The 16,484-nt window shown below is 34.2% G+C and overlaps 2 protein-coding genes across 3 annotated transcripts; one reads left to right on the top strand and one right to left on the bottom strand.

Moving 5' to 3' along the window:
• Positions 1-911: 911 nt before the first annotated feature.
• On the bottom strand, positions 912-3,857 carry LOC11408075 (protein WALLS ARE THIN 1). Of its 2 annotated transcripts, none has more exons than XM_003612041.4 (6): positions 3,543-3,857; positions 3,358-3,420; positions 3,013-3,129; positions 2,514-2,919; positions 2,047-2,198; positions 912-1,364 (listed from the first exon to the last, which is right to left on the bottom strand). In XM_003612041.4, exons 1-6 carry the CDS (start codon positions 3,719-3,721, stop codon positions 1,190-1,192), a joined length of 1,092 nt encoding a protein of 363 aa, XP_003612089.1. In that variant the 5' UTR covers positions 3,722-3,857; the 3' UTR covers positions 912-1,189. The 2 variants fall into 2 exon arrangements, with proteins under 2 accessions (XP_003612089.1, XP_024640907.1); XM_024785139.2 differs by having other exon boundaries at positions 3,533-3,666.
• A 1,394-nt stretch (positions 3,858-5,251) lies between these two features.
• LOC11412168 (uncharacterized) lies at positions 5,252-13,623 on the top strand. Its single transcript, XM_003612040.4, has 13 exons — positions 5,252-5,478; positions 5,556-5,714; positions 6,368-6,616; positions 6,725-6,844; positions 7,245-7,325; positions 7,758-7,853; positions 8,508-8,606; positions 9,189-9,242; positions 9,336-9,539; positions 11,743-11,868; positions 12,073-12,138; positions 12,266-12,565; positions 12,758-13,623. Exons 1-13 carry the CDS (start codon positions 5,416-5,418, stop codon positions 13,232-13,234), a joined length of 2,094 nt encoding a protein of 697 aa, XP_003612088.2. The 5' UTR covers positions 5,252-5,415; the 3' UTR covers positions 13,235-13,623.
• The last annotated feature ends 2,861 nt before the right edge of the window (positions 13,624-16,484 follow it).

The following is a 16,484-nucleotide window of genomic DNA, read 5'->3' as shown; positions in this document are numbered from 1 at the left end:
AGTTAAGTGACCAAAACAAAACCAAAAAATAAGTTAAGGGACCAAAACGAAACTTTTAATAGTTAAGGGACCAAAACAAAACCAAAAAATAAGTTAAGAGACCAAAGCGAAACTTTTAATAATTAAGGGACCAAAACGAAACCAAAAAATAAGTTAAGGGACCAAAAGAGTAATTAAGCCAATATAAAACTCTCTTCATGAAACAATCACCAACCAACCTTCTGGAACATGGTGTTCCCCCGCTTGACCTTATTTTACCATGTAACGTGATTACGAACACGAATAGTTGCCCACATGGTCAAAGTTCTTAGGATGGTTGAATATATATCTGTGCGTGTATGCCTATATGCGCTTTGGGAAAATATATTTTGTTTTTCAATGTGATTCTTCTTTACAGAATCATGTTGTTAACTCAATATTAGAGCTGGATTAATGAAGATAATGTGGGAATTGAGTCCATGACCCACATTATGCATGATAGTGGATATTAAAGTTGTATCGGAGATTCACATTGCAAGACACCCTATTTAGATGTATATACGTGCTTAGACAACATTATCTTATCAGCTAAGTTTGAGAGGGAGATTAATTAAGACATTTGAGTGATACTTTAGTTCACCCAATTTTTTCATAGAGATCATCAAATACTAATAAGCAGCTTTGGTGGAATATTTTTTGAAAAGAGAAGAAGAATTGATTGGAGAGATAGAAAGTGGACTGAGAGGATCTAAACCCTGCAAAATCAATAGGTGATCATGCTGCTCATATCATAGCAATGCAGATAAAAAATACTGCATCTTGTAAGATATTTGTTGAATTAATGACAGGGGTTATAGCATCTCTGAAGATGGAAGAAGCAAAGAAGAATGGACAATTCAAAAGAAACCAACACTTGTGATGGCTATTAAAAGTAGTGAAATAGCTTTTGACTTTTATTGGTAGCTTATAATTTAATACAACATATAAATCAATTATCAACCAGTTGCTCTTCTTGTATACATGTTCAACTAACTAATGGACTAGATATTAATTATAGTGCATCCATGTCAGTTGTTGGAACTTGCAAAAATATCAGCTGTGCAAATATACCCTGCTACAACAAAGAAATGTGGTGATATATTGGTCACCTTAACTTAAGGGTCAAGAGACTATTACAGTTTTATTAGCATATAAATTGTTCCACTATCATCTATGAGTTGTGTTCAGGAAACAATGGTTGAATGATAGAAGAATTGTAAATATTTTCTTTCAGATGATTCTCAGGCTCAATGGGGACTATGAACTCCTCAGCAGACTTAGTTTCTTGACTTCTTCCCCAGACAACAAGGTATAAGCCAGATATAATTAAGAAAGCTCCTATAATCCTGCACCTCGAAATTGAAAACATTAAGATATCTGTAGCATACGCAAATGCACTGGATAACACATTAAGAAAGCTTCTAAAATGAAAATTTTCGATCTGCTTTTATGCTAATAACATAGAGTATTAGAGTGAATAGGCAAATTTGCAATTATATCCCTGAAATCGTTAAATTTCATTAAAATGATCCCTCCGTTGGCTTCTACCGTTAGAGGTTATAACATGAAAAATTAATTAGACATATCACATTGCACGATGATCCCACATCAATGCAACTCATTAGGGAGAAATTCGCTGAGGAAATTTAGGTCATCTTAGAGAAAAATTGTCACTAATTGCAATTGTGTATGAACTAATTATGGTAAATTAGCCTCCGAGAGACCTAAATTTCACTGACTTATCAGTGCCTTGAATGTTGGTATTAACGCGGGAAGAGTGTGAAGGGGCTGCATATGCGATTTACATGTCATGCCATAGTCCCTAACAGTAAAAGTTCACAGTGTGACTATTTTGACCGACACTTAACAATTTCGGCAATGTATTTTGTCAATTAGAAAAAATCTAGACAATTTTCACTAACACTTACAATTTTGAGTATCAATTTGCAGATTCAATCATATTTTTCCATGCTCAAAATTTTAAGGAAACAAATTGAAATTGAAGTTACTTAGATTATAAGAACATACCCTCCCAAAAAGAATTCTTCACCAAAAGCAATGGATGCTATCAAAGCTACAAGTAATGTCTGTAAGGGAAGATAAATTGAAGCAAGCACCGGTCCTCCTTTGCTAATAGTCCATATTTGTATTGCTGCTGCAAGCCCTGAAATCACCAGTCCCTGATACAAACCACCCTATTCTGTCATCTTAATAAATAGTTAAAATGAGTTCTATAGATGTCAAATTTAAAGTCAGTAATCATGATTCGCTATTAAGGCTGCACTTGGAAAAGCTTATTTGAACTTTTCTTATGACATAAGCTCGTTCACAAGTGTTTGGAAGAGCATATGAAATTATCATATGATATGTCCATAAACCGTTGTCAAGTTATGTAGAGTTTACCCCAACATTCACTTCGATGATAAAAAAAGAACTTATACGTAAACTCTTGTATGATAAGTGCTTAATGAAGTAATTGAGATTGATTTACAAACCGAGTACAAAATACTGTAGGCCTCTTCAATGGAATTGAGCTGCCAAGCTTTGGGATCCTTCTCAAGAAAGGCTGCAATTGTCCCAAACTGCACAATACCAAAGAAGCAAGTAAAAGCAGAAACTGTGAGTTGTGCTGAGTACTTTTTCAGAACAAATGCTTGCATCACAATCCAACCAGACCAACACAAACAATGACCAAAGAGAAGGATGCCACCCAAGTTCAAGTTTTTCCCATTGGCATCCTCAAATGCAGACAAGAAAATTTGTCCTTGATGTAGTGCTAAATGTGGAGCATAAATGGTAGGTCCCTTGTAAAGGGTAATGATTGAAGCTCCTCCAACAGAAGCAAGTACTCCAAGAACCTTGGCCATACCATTTATCCTATTTAAGTGCAAGCTCTCATATCTGCACTTTACATACATAATTGAACAAGTTTATGAATATTTCATCAAAAAAGGTCTGAACTTTAAGCTCTAGAGTTAAAGTGTTATAGCTTGCCTTAATATCACAGCCATGAGAAAGGTAAGGGCTGGAACAGAATTTTGCATAGCAGAAGCAAATGTTGGTGATGTGTTGTCCAAACCCAAAAGGTAAAATCCTTCTTTCATTGTTATTCTGTCAGAAGGTATCATTTCAAGTTACACAATCATGTTTTTTATTAATTTAGTACATGTCTGAATTGACGGCGATTTGGTAGAATCATGGTGTACCACCGTGATTTTGACAAAAATTACACTTTGGAGCTTCAACGAAATCTATTATACCGTAATTTTGTCAAACTCATCAACAATCCAAACATGCACTTAGTGATGAATGGAGTAGTTTCATGAAAAGAGAATTTACCCGACTAGTCCAAGTAGGAAAAATTGTATCAAACAATAACTGGTTATTTGTGGTCTGTCTTTCCTTACAAAGAGGTAAACATATAAAAACAAAGAACAAAAAAGTGAGATGATTGAACAATATAATCAATGGTTACTATATAGTACTTATTTGCTATAGGTAAAGTAGAAAGTACATGTATATACTTTTCTGTAAAATATGCAAGTGGAGCTAGAAGAATGAAAGCAGTGATGTTTCTATAGACAGGAAAAACAAGCTTGCTGACTCCTGTATTAAGTGCAATTCTGAGAAATATATGATTTCCTGCATGACAAAATTGTAAAAAAGTTAAAGCTATGTGAAGCTTAGCTCGTTCAGAAACCATATTCTTTTGAATTGTGTTGATATGGATCCACTTAGAGAAGTAGATGTTGACCAAGAGAAAATTGGGAAAATAATATCTGCTGAAAGATAGAGAGATCTATTCTAATTGTGGAAATTAAAATGATAAAAACAAAAAGACAAGTTTGATATGTTTTTTAAGGATTGTGTGTGATTATGAACTACTAGGATTATTGTCGTTATCTGATTGGATCTCAAATTTTTATATTCTATGATGTCTTTGGAAATAATATATTGATACGACCCAATTCGAGTATGGATCACACTTCAGAAATTAGAGGGAGAAATTAAAGAAAAGAGAAAGAAAATTCATTATATTTTTCATTGATTCTCATAATAAAGCATACAATGCTTATATAGACTTGTGCATACTCATAATAAGATAAGTGTACCCTAACATACTCAATATTATCCCCTAACAATAGATCTTCTAGATCCTTCTAGATTAAGGTCAGTCATAATAACTTCTAGAACTAGATGAGTCACCAGATTAGTGCTCCTTATTCTAAATATCCTATCATATATCTCTGTAATGTTATTTTAGAGCGGTTCATAAACTTTAATAAATCTGAAATTTTTTGGTGAGACCTAAGTGAAGATATATGTTTGATCTTGAATGGCTAGATTTGTCATGTGAAAGGAAGATTGCTAATAAGCAGCTCTATAATAGCATGCATTGGTAACATGATGTGTTTGAAAAAATCATGATATCATTGTAATTTTGTTGAAGCTCTAAAATGTGGTTTTTGCAAAATTAAGGTGGCTTAGCATGATTGTCAAATTTACACAGAATACAAACATGCACTAAATCTAGCAATGAAGAAGAAGAAATGTTCAAAACTTTAACCAACACAAATGCTTTGATTTCACAGTTTTTCAAAGTCAAATACTATCCTACAAATCTTCATTGGAAGCTCAATTGGGCATGCATTTGGAGCTCTCAATCATTAGTTAGACTTGGCAATGCTATTGCATAAGCAATGGTGTTTTTTGTTCATGAAAGCAAACTCAATTCATTTCATTAATTAATAAAAACATTTTAAATAATTAAGTAAATACTAATTTTTTTGGTGATTAGTCTAAAAAATACCGTTGTATCAAATGTATGACCAATCATTTTTATTTATCTTATAATAAATTTCAACGCAAAGTTTGAATCAAAGGATAAAAGATCGAAAGATATGAGTGTGAGTATAAGTGACAGGTCTAACATCTTGGTATGAATTTTTTTTTTAACACATCCTTATCAAGATATGTAAACCTCAATTAAAATAGTCGTTCAAGATTGTAATTTTGATGATCAATTTACCTCTTAACTCTACCTAGAACTCATACAACATACATATCATCCATCGACAAATATGTGATATGAGTTGGTATATCTTTGCGTTTAAGTCGGACAATAATTTGAAGTGTAAAAATTAAATTAATATTTTTTTTTTTGAATGGTGCTAGAAATCATCAATTATAACGATTAACGCCTAAAAAAAACCTCAAAATCAATTTTATGAACAACTTTCCATGGTATCATGTCTAATACTACTATTTTGTGCGACCAAAACCAAAGAGTTTTGATCCTATGAATGTCCCACAAAAACACATAAATAAACAAAAGAAGGATATACCAAGTCAAGAAGTGACTCTGCTCTGTTGAGTGTTTAAGCTGAGAAAGAAATCATGAGGAAGCGTGATTTGGCGATTCTTATGCTCTGCGCTTTCGCTATTTTCTTCTCTCTTCAGGTATTGTACCCTTTAACCCCCTAATTCACTTTCTCACTCTTAAACCCTAACCCTCATTTTCAATTCAATTGATTCAGCAAGATGGTGGTGTTTCATTCAAAGACGCGTGGATGCATCTAACAGATGAATACCCAATCAAATACGAAGCCGAACGCCTTCCTCCTCCTGTTGTCGCCGATCTCAACGGCGATGGTAAGAAAGAAGTTCTCGTAGCTACCCACGATGCCAAAATTCAGGTTCTTTCATTTCCCAATTTTCCTCAATTTTTTATTCACTTATAAAATTCCAGGTTTTATTTGGTTTCCTTCACAACTGGACATTGTCAAAAAAACATTTTTTTTCTTTCAGTAAACCATCAATGTAGTTGATGAACTATAACTCTCTTCAATTTAGTTTGTAAGTAGTCTCTAAAATTCATCAATTAATCCCTGCTATTAATGTTTGGTTCTACACCGAAGAAAGTTGACTTTGAATGAGTTGATTGTGTAAACTCTATTTGGGCTAAAATTGATTTGAAGGTAAAGTGATTTATGTTTGGACTTTGGATACATTCATGTAAAAGTGAATTGAACAGGTGAAAAATCAACTCTAGAATCAGAAGCTACAATTTCTAACTTTAAGTAGAATGTAGAATCAATTCTGGAGGTAAAATCAATTTTACTCTAGAAGAACCAAATATGTCAATCAATTTTGGGTCCTCCAAAATTAGAACCAAACATACAGAAAGTAGAGACTAAAATTGATGGATTTTCATATACTTTAGGGACTTAATTGACCGGTTTTATATACTTTAAAGACTACTTATCATATTTATATAGTTTAGGGACTAGATTGATGGTACAAGTAATATAGTAGTAACTGGATTTTGTATTTATGGTCGGTGTCTTAGATTTTGGAGCCACATAGTAGGCGTGTTGATGAAGGATTCAGTGAGGCACGTGTGTTAGCGGAGGTGTCTCTGTTGCCTGACAAAGTGCGTGTCATGTCTGGGAGACGACCTGTTGCTATGGCCACTGGCTTTATTGACCGCCATAGAATTGGACAACCACATAAGCAGGTTTTGGTTGTAGTAACATCGGGTTGGTTTGTAATGTGTTTTGATTCCAACCTCCAAAAGTTGTGGGAAAATAATTTGCAGGTATGATGTTTATGTTGTGCCATGTTTCAGTTGATAGAATTTTCAGTTAAACATTTTGATTATCTTGTTATGTTTTAGTTTACCAACTGTTTTAGTGGTTGTTAACAGGAGGATTTCCCCCATAATGCTCACCACAGGGAAGTTTCAATATCTATAAGCAATTATACTCTCAAGCATGGAGATACAGGATTGATCATTGTTGGTGGGAGAATGGAAATGCAGCCTCATGTATGTGTCACTTTCCTTCTTGTTTTCTGGTTTGTTATTCTTTTTAGCAGAGTATGTGTGTCTGTGTTCTATCTGCTGATGGAAAAACTTAGAATTTAATGTGGATGGTGTTTACCATCTTTTATGAAAGCGAAAACTCTCAACTTCATGAGTAGCATAAGATTCTGGCTATCTTGTTTTCTTGGAAGTGATGAAAATGAAAGTTCCTGAGTAATTTTATTTGATAAAGTATGATGGTAATGTGAGGGTTTGCTGCTGCTTCTCGAGTTTCAGAATTTTTTATTTGTTATTTGATTCTTTCTATGGTAATGATTTTGGAATTGTTCATCTTTGGAATTATTGGCATTATCTTCTAATCTGATGGTTCTGTTGGCTTATGTTGATTGCTTTCCATTTTCAGATTTTTATGGACCCTTTTGAAGAAATGGGAATGGGAGCTAGATTTGCTGAGCAGCATCGAAGAAGTGCTACTGAAAAGGAGGTATAGATACGTTTCTAGTTGATGCTAAATTTTATGCCCATTTTTTTACTATCTGTAGCATGCTAATTTTGGTTTAAACTTTGAGACACTATTTGCTTTATTTATTTCACTTTAATTTTGGGTCTTCAAGGTTGACCTTATTTTATGCTCCTAAACAGTCAATTCAAATTCCTATTTTGATATAAATAGATAATATAAAAGTTCACCATGTCTTGGCATGATAAAGCCAATAAATAAAATCTGTGCACCTTGCAGTAAGTAGTCTATAAATCTGAACCTTCATGATCAGGTAGCTAAATAAACAGGAGACAGTTTCACTCGTTTTGTTTAGATTTTTGTTTTTACAAAAAAATGTATCAGGTGATTTTAGTTTTCTTCCCATTTTAAGGTTGAAGACTTTAACTTGTTTATTGTGTTCCTTTTTCTGGATAGGCTTCTGAAAACACCGGAACTGTGGATTTACGCCATTTTGCATTTTATGCATTTGCTGGTCGATCAGGTGTAGAACGATGGAGCAGAAAAACAGAGGTGGTGTTCTTTTTTTTTTGTTTTCAGTGCGCTCTATTATTTGGGTGTTGTCAACATGCAAATATGAAACAATTATTTATTTTTAATTTAAAAATGCATTTTCTTGTTTTTTAAAAGAGCTGTCTTTTCTATCTGGAAATTCATTAGGTGATTAAGTGAACTTTCTCTGTCCTCCCTCTCTGTACATAACTTTATTCAGGGGGTAGCAACTTAGTTCTAGACAGTATGTTTTGTCCTGCAACAGACATGAAAACTGAAGAAAAGTTATATAGTTAAGCTCACAAAGTTCAGAACATAATGAGTTAGAGCCTAAATGTCAATAATAGATTATAAATTATACCTTTGAAGATATTGGAGTCTTGTTGCAAGCATCTGCACTTGGATTTTAACGCACTGGTGCACAAATATGTATTTTTTGAAAAGAAAATCTATCAAACAAATGGAACCACCTCCCAACCAGCATAAACTTTAGTCTTTTCTGTCTTTGGGTGGTAGTACCAGATAGATGTTTTACAATCAACATAGCGGTCCAGTTTGATTGAATATGTGATTTACGCTAGTCCAACATTTATTTTGTTAAATGATCTTGTGTATCCTTGTCCTTTTTTTTTTCTTTTCTTTTCTAATTGCTAGTATTGTGATTTAATTGTTTAGAACATTGAAGCAGCAGCTTCTTCAGACGCATCACAGTTAATTCCACAGCATAACTACAAACTTGATGTTCATGCTCTGAATAGACGTCAACCTGGAGAGGTACTTAGCTATAGCTGTTCAATTTAATCCTAAATTCCTAATGGTATATTGAATTGATGGAATATGGTAAATTGGAGTGGCATAAAATACCATTCCATCCTTTTTAAGCAGGGGAATCATTGCTTTTCTTTTTCATACATCCATTTTATTCTAATCTAGAAATATGCATGTTGATTTTTATGTTCTCCCCTTTAGCTCAACGTACTGATTTTGTTATATGTAAGTAATACTGTAATTTCAGATTTATTACTTTTTCCATTCCTTTCCTCATCAATCTTAAGTAATACCGTAGAATAGATTCCTAGTCATATCTTTATGTTCTTCACCTTTTCTCTTCAAATGATCAAACACTAAAGCAAATATTTGTTTGTTAATATGGAGTTTACTATGAGAACTCTAGTACAATAGTACTCATCCAAATCTACTTGAGTAACTTGGTCATCTCCTTCCTTTGTGTGTGGAAATAGCAGCATGTGCACATAAAGGAGTGTTTCAATCAAATTTAATATTATTGTGAAACCTTTGTATATGTTTATCCATATCTACCCAATAGATAGCTTCCTGTGACATGTGAAATTATAGTTTGAATGCAGGGAATTCAGAGAATCAATCCTGGGAGTTATGCCACATCAATGGGTACACTCTATTTTCAACCTTGATTAACGTTTGGTACTAAAGCATAATCTCAAATGTCATAGTTAACTGATATTAGATACATGCACTCATCAGGATAGGAGAGAAGATACTTTATTGAAGTTGGTCCACTTCAATCGGCATAAGAGGAAAACATTGAAGAAAACACCTGGAAAGACTATCAATTACCCTTTCGACAAGCCTGAGGAAAACCATCCACCAGGGAAGGACTCAACCAAAAAAATTTCAAACATAATTGGGAAAGCAGCAAATTTTGCTGGTTCAGCAAAATCCAAGAAGGTAATTAGAAACCATGTCATGCAATGCAACTGGTAACAATTCATTCAATTGTTGACATAATGATAATTAGTTTTAAGATGGCTACAACTGGACAACTCAAAAATTCTTTTCCAAACATGATTTCAGCTACAAGCTTTTGTTGTCTTTATCCAGTAACAGAGCTGTCTGTTTACTTTCTAACTACTGCATGTCCAATTTTTTGTTATGTGATCTAAATCTTTGTGTTGGTAATATTCTCAGCATCTGCTGATTTTAATTCATTTTGGCTAAACCTATTTTGAATTTGTTATGATAACCATTGCTTAGCATTTTTAATTTTTTTTTTAAACTAAGCACTGGTCAGATAAACCATCTCACTTGTTATATTTGTATTTGTTCTTAAAGATTTAAGTCTAGCTACATTTTTTATTTCTCATTTAAATTTTTTGAATCCTGAATTTAGGGAGCCAAGATATTTAGTTATAAAAATAATGATTAATAATAAATATGCAGTTCTCCCCATTGTCGTGTTAATTTGGTAGATAGCATAGTAGTCAATCTTGGATAGCGGTGCGTAGTGGCCAACCCCAAAAATGGGATAGCGTATAGCGGTATGACAAATAGCGGTCACCGATGTTTGATTATTTTTTGGACAATTATATGAATAATAGCAAAGTATAAACAAACTTATATATTTCTCAACAAAAAAAACTTATATTAAATATAACACTCAAATCTCACGAGACATTCATAAATCAAAACACCGAAAACAAAAGACAGGAACAAATAAAAAAAATCATAAAACAGGAGAAACCATAAGATAGAAGATAGAAGAGTGTGTTTCGCGGCACAGGTGAGAAGAGAGAAAAAGTTGAAAAATGTTAGGGTTTACGAAATCCTCAAAATGCCCTAAAAAAGGTTTTAAAAATAGGGTCAATTTGGAAATTTCCTACTAAAATAAATAGCGGCTGCTATCCAACCCGCACCGCTATAGCAGCTGAAGCGGCCGCTATTTGATTCCGCGCTATTTGATACCGCTATGCTACACGCGGCCGCTATAGCGCCACTATCGGCTGCTATTGACTACTATGGTAGATAGAAACTGTTAGGTTACCTAGTAGGGCTGATGATGTGTTAGTGGGCTCAAGTAATGAGTGAGAGGCCCATTATTTGGAGGGTGTATGAACGTGGGAAGAAGAGAGGAGAGAAGGGACTAAGGGTGCTTCCTAGCTGGCAGTTAGTTAGTATGAGGCAGAGGGAGTGAATATATTTCTTCTGAGGAGCTGTTGCTCTAGTTTATCCGTCATAGTGATTTCATTGTTATTCTAGTTTAGCCAGGCTTTGGGAGTATTTGGTATATCTACCTCGAAGATGCTAGGTCCTAAAATGATGCAGTTGGAAGGTTCGATTGCGGGAGTCTCTCTGTTGGTGATGATTTAAACACAATTTCATATACTCCTGGTGTGGTTGAAGCGTTGGGGGTTGCCTTTGGATTCATCAGATACTGCTGGTGTGCATTTGGGTGGGGGTGGGGGGTCATATGGTGCAGATATTGGGCAAATGTGTGGTTGGCTTCTGCATATCGGCCCTTATGCAGTCTTGCTGGATACATATGTGTTGGGGTTAGAAGAGGTCATGCCAAAGTACCAATTACTCTCTTAATACCTGTCTAATAAGACTCTAATGCTTTAAATTGACGAGGATTTGCATTTTTCACCTTTCACTGGCAAACATATGGGTTAAACTGGTAGATGTTTAGCGTGTTCAAGTACAAGCTGTGTTCCCATAGATGAAGTACTTCATGTTTGGGGAGTTTGATCGTTAAACTACCTAATTGTTTGTTTAAATGAATTTTGAATTCCCTCTTCTAATAATTTTAGTGCTTCCAAAGATTATAATGCATATAAAACAATTTGAGGATTATCTTGTTCTTAGGTGAAAAACAGTTTTTTTCCCATTTGAAATTAGATAAACAGAGTAGTTGTAGATTTCTACTGTGGAAAGCATAACATGTCTAAGCTGGTTAAATATACTTAATTGATGGTTTTTGTCATTAAAGTAATTTCTTTGCATACATTTTTATGTTCTCATGTTATTGCTTAATCGGAAAGGGGTTCTATAAAATGGATGGCATTTTATGGGATTCCGAGAAGCCTTTTTCTTTTTTTTGCCAGGGTGGGGGGTTTGCATTATTTGTCATAATGTTTTTTCTTTTGGAATGCAGTATCCACCATATGTTCCCACCATAACCAACTATACTAAGGTTTGGTGGGTTCCTAATGTTGTTGTGGCTCATCTAAAGGAGGGGATAGAAGTCCTTCATCTGGCATCTGGTCGAACACTATGTAAGGTAAATATAAAGCCACTGATCAGCTTGAAAATCAAAATACAAAAAAAAAAAAAAAAAGTTTACAAGTAGTTGTACAACATTTGCTCCTGTGGTTGTAGATTTGTAGTATTAAACTGCCATGGTTTCAGCCAAAATCTTATTTAGCATTCACGTTACTTTTGAAATTTTTCGTATTCTGTGAAATGACACTTCTATTTATCTCAGCTTCACCTTCAGGAAGGTGGTCTACATGCTGATATTAATGGTGATGGAGTTCTGGATCATGTGCAGGTTCACTTTTTTTCCTTCACATTTTTTGATAAACAAACAAGCCAAATCTTTATTAATTTAGCATGATAATTGTTAACTTAACGGGGGATTTTCCTCTGCCTGATGTCTGAAAGATTTATCTAATCAGGCTGTTGGAGGAAATGGTGCTGAGCAAACTGTAGTTAGTGGGTCCATGGATGTTCTACGTCCTTGTTGGGCTGTTGCAACGTCTGGCGTACCAGTACGGGAACAACTCTTCAATGTATCTATTTGTCATTATACCCATTTTAACTTATTCCAACATGGAGAACTTTATAGAGGCTTCAACCGAGGTTCAGATATGTCTTCTTTGGAGGTAGCAACACCCATTCTCATTCCTAGAAGCGATGGTCACAAGCACCGGAAGGGAAGCCACGGGGATGTTATCTTCTTGACAAACCGGGGAGAGGTACGCTCTTTTTTGTTCGACTAAATCTGGTTATGTAACATTTGATAGTTTGTTTGAGCACCAATCAAACAAACCTAGTTCTTAACTTCTGTTAACAAATTATTTCAAGTCACGCACGACTAATATATTTTGGTGGTATTTGTGAGATAATCCGTACCTCCGTACTGACTTTATGAAAATTGCTCCTTGCAGATAACTTCGCACACTCCTGGTTTGCATGGTCATGATGCTGTTTGGCAGTGGCAACAATCAACTGGTGTCACATGGTCAAACCTACCTTCCCCAGCAGGGATGATGGAAGGTGGTTTGGTGATTCCCACACTAAAGCCTTTTCCTTTGCGGTTGCATGACAATCATGAGATGATCCTTGCAGCTGGAGAACAAGAGGCTGTGGTAATATCACCCGGAGGTAGCATATTGGCTACAATTGAACTCCCTGGTTCACCTACACATGTATTGATCCGTGAAGACTTCTCAAATGATGGGCTCACTGACCTTATTCTCGTCACCTCATCCGGAGTGTACGGCTTTGTCCAGACTCGACAACCTGGTGCTCTCTTCTTCAGTGTGCTGATCGGCTGTCTCATAGTCGTGATGGGAATTATATTTGTTACCCAGCACATAAATTCCATGAAGGGGAAGCCTCGTCCATCATCTGGTCCTAGGTGAAATGCAGGACCTGAAATTTATACATTAACTTTGCAGGCGCTTACAGATGAAGCAGAAGACAAAGCGGTGTGCGCATCGTATGGAGCTTCAAGATTGTTGGAAATGCATAGAATGTAAGGAGATTTTGAGGAGGTGTTGTACTGTCTAGGATGGATGATTGTAAAATTTAGACAGAAGTGACAGAATGTCCTTCATGAGAGAAACATGATCCATTAATATAAGGAAACTATAGTCTTTGCCTACGTATCTGGCTGTTGTTTAGAAGTTATACTGCCCACACTTGACAATTGTCACCCGTTCCGAATTAGTTGATACTTGATAGTTGATGCATAACAGAAACTCACCTTGGTCTTTACACTTTTCGCTAAAAGGATTTTCTCTTGTCATTACACAATTCTTGTAAATACGACCATCGTTTATTTGCTTCAGATTTAGCAGTGTAAAACATTAAATCTAGCAACCAACTTGCTCCAATCTGTCTTGGTCTTCTTCAGAATACACTTCTTAAAAGTCAATTAAGAAATGACTTCCTGATTCCATCAAATTACCAATGTGGTTGATCCCATCATACATCAAGTGCTATGTACGTAATCCCTGTTAGTCTTTGGCATCACCTTAAGTGTTTTAGCTATTGCTTTTCCTGTGCGTCGAGAAATGTTTCAAATAACCATCTGAATGATTCAATATTGCATCATATAATATTGCAAACCCAAAATTAGTGTGTTCCTATAATGGATAAAGCTTGAAAATAATGCGAGTGGTCGATTAGTGCGATTGGTGCAATGTTGGATTCATTAACAACTGGTATTGAAAATATTGCATAAAGCTATCAACTTCTCCATATACCATGCTACATTGTCTTTTGCCTGATGATGATTTTTGACATCCAACCGTGTAAATACAATATTAGTTCTACCTCCTGCATATCTGCTCATAAGGTGAAACAAAACCTTTTGCATTTATCTATCCATTTCAACCTCATATGCTTGAACTTTACAATATTTTATGATGGCATACTTGCATGTGTATTGTTTCTACAAACTGTAAAATATGGCTATGGGTTTCCCTTAACTTTCCATTTCTTGTGCTAATCAAAATTCTTTCTTGTTCACAAGTTTTTGCAAATGGTGTCAATTTATTTCCTGTGCTTCTTATATCACAATTGTAGTGTCGTTCCCTTTTACCCCATGGGACAGCTAACTAGAAATTTGCATCAATTAAAATTTTGATGTAAAAATATTATTACTCGTTTACATTATATAAACACAATGGATGATGTTTTTATGGTTCATTTACTTGCTGAAAAAATTAGTCACGGAAATGCATAGCTATTTTTGTGATATCCCTAATATCTCTAGAGAATTAGCAGTAACAATTTGTTTGAAGAAAAAAAAAAAAAAAAAAAAGTCTCGTCGGTTAATCTCTTGGAAGGACGTGCTTTTTTCAGATTATTCTTAACTAAAAATACACAATTTTTTTAATTACAACAATCTATGAAAAAATTATGGATTCCCTAAATTTTTAAATTTTTTAGGTATTAACCATATGAAAAACCTCTAGATAAATGCACTTTAGTAAAACCCCAACAAATAATCACTTATAGCACTATAGACAGCGATATGAACCTGACAGTTTCCATTGCGGGGCACTTGATTTCTAAATCATCGTTACAGACAAAGACGCACATATTTTTGTTTTTTATCCTTAATTCTTGTCCTTTCAATTTCCAGCATATAAACTCAATCTGCATGTCCACTTACAATCAAAATTTTCAAGTTACATAGAAAAAGAAAAGAAAACAAATATTTCCCTTCCTTCAATTCTTGTATTCTTGGTAACCCTAGTTCTACCTGCTTGTACCCCTCCACACTCTTTTTTTCTTTTTCTTACAGTCTAATTTTTTAAAAGCTATTTGTTTGTTGACAATTTTTACAACTAATTGTGTTGATAAATAAAAAATCCATCAAAAAAGTTAACCGATTTTCTTAGACGAATATACCGTGTTAGCAAAATTAGTAGCATGTTTTGTTTTCACACAATCATTTCTAAATGCATAATGCACGCAAATAATAATCATACAATCATAATAGAGTTGCCATCCTAAAGATAATTGTTTGATTCGGTTCACGTATATAGTGTTAGCAACAAGGATCGAAATGTTAGTGTTTGATCATTGTTGCTAACAAATAAATCACAAACATTTCCAGATAAAAAAAATATGTAAACATTTACCAAAAACAAAAATGTGAACATATTGGGTCATCTCAAGAGCAAAGTTCAAGAGAGCAACCACCTCATGTCTCCAAACATGTAAAATTATTGAAAATTTGAGGAAACGAAGAAAATAGAAGTTTTATTAATAATAGTGACCCTAAAAATCATATTACAACTCATTCAAGTAAAAAATATTCATATTACAAGTATTCTATGTGAGATTATACTTAGCTGACATCTCTTTGACCTATATATAAATTGGATACATGATTTTTGCATAGTATTTCTTCTTCTTCTTCTAATTTTACTTTTTATTTAAATTATTGTAATTACAATTTTATTTTTATAATATTATTTATTTTAGAAAATAGTTAAATCCATTTATAACCGGATCAATTCTACTATAATAATAACAATATAAGTTAAATCTTTATTTGGTTGTGGTATATTTCAAAAGATTGATGGCGATAAAATAAAGAAACATAATATTATTAAGCGCAATAGAAAGCCTCTTTACGCTAATAATAATAATAATAATAATAATTTATACCTAATAACAAATCACCTCTGAAAAAATTAATAATTATGATAAATCTACCATTCCTTTTGTAACAAAAATAATAATCTACCATTCATTGATAATTAAACGCATGCTCAAGATCCCTTAAAAAAAACGCATGCTCAAAGACTGCTAGAGACATTCAATTTCACAGACAAAGCCTTGAAAGATATTGCTTATTTCCACCAAAACACACACACACACACAAAAAAAAAAATAAAGATTTTGAAGGAGGAGCTAGGGCCTGGGAGAGTAATCTCCAAGCATTCCAATGGGACCACCAGAAACCAGAATTGTTATGGCAGAGAGTTGAGGTGAGACCACCATTCCATAATGGTGAACTACCTAGGCTCCTATATATATATGTCCTGGTCCTGGGGCTCACCCTATACTACTGCTTATGCTGCAACAGTACGAAAATACAATCCACCCCTTTACTGTTCTCTTGGCTTACAAAAATACATAGTGCATGTTAGG

Source organism: Medicago truncatula, chromosome 5, assembly GCF_003473485.1.
Source record: "Medicago truncatula cultivar Jemalong A17 chromosome 5, MtrunA17r5.0-ANR, whole genome shotgun sequence".
NCBI lineage: Eukaryota > Viridiplantae > Streptophyta > Magnoliopsida > Fabales > Fabaceae > Medicago > Medicago truncatula.
This window is presented reverse-complemented; position numbering and strand designations above follow the sequence as displayed.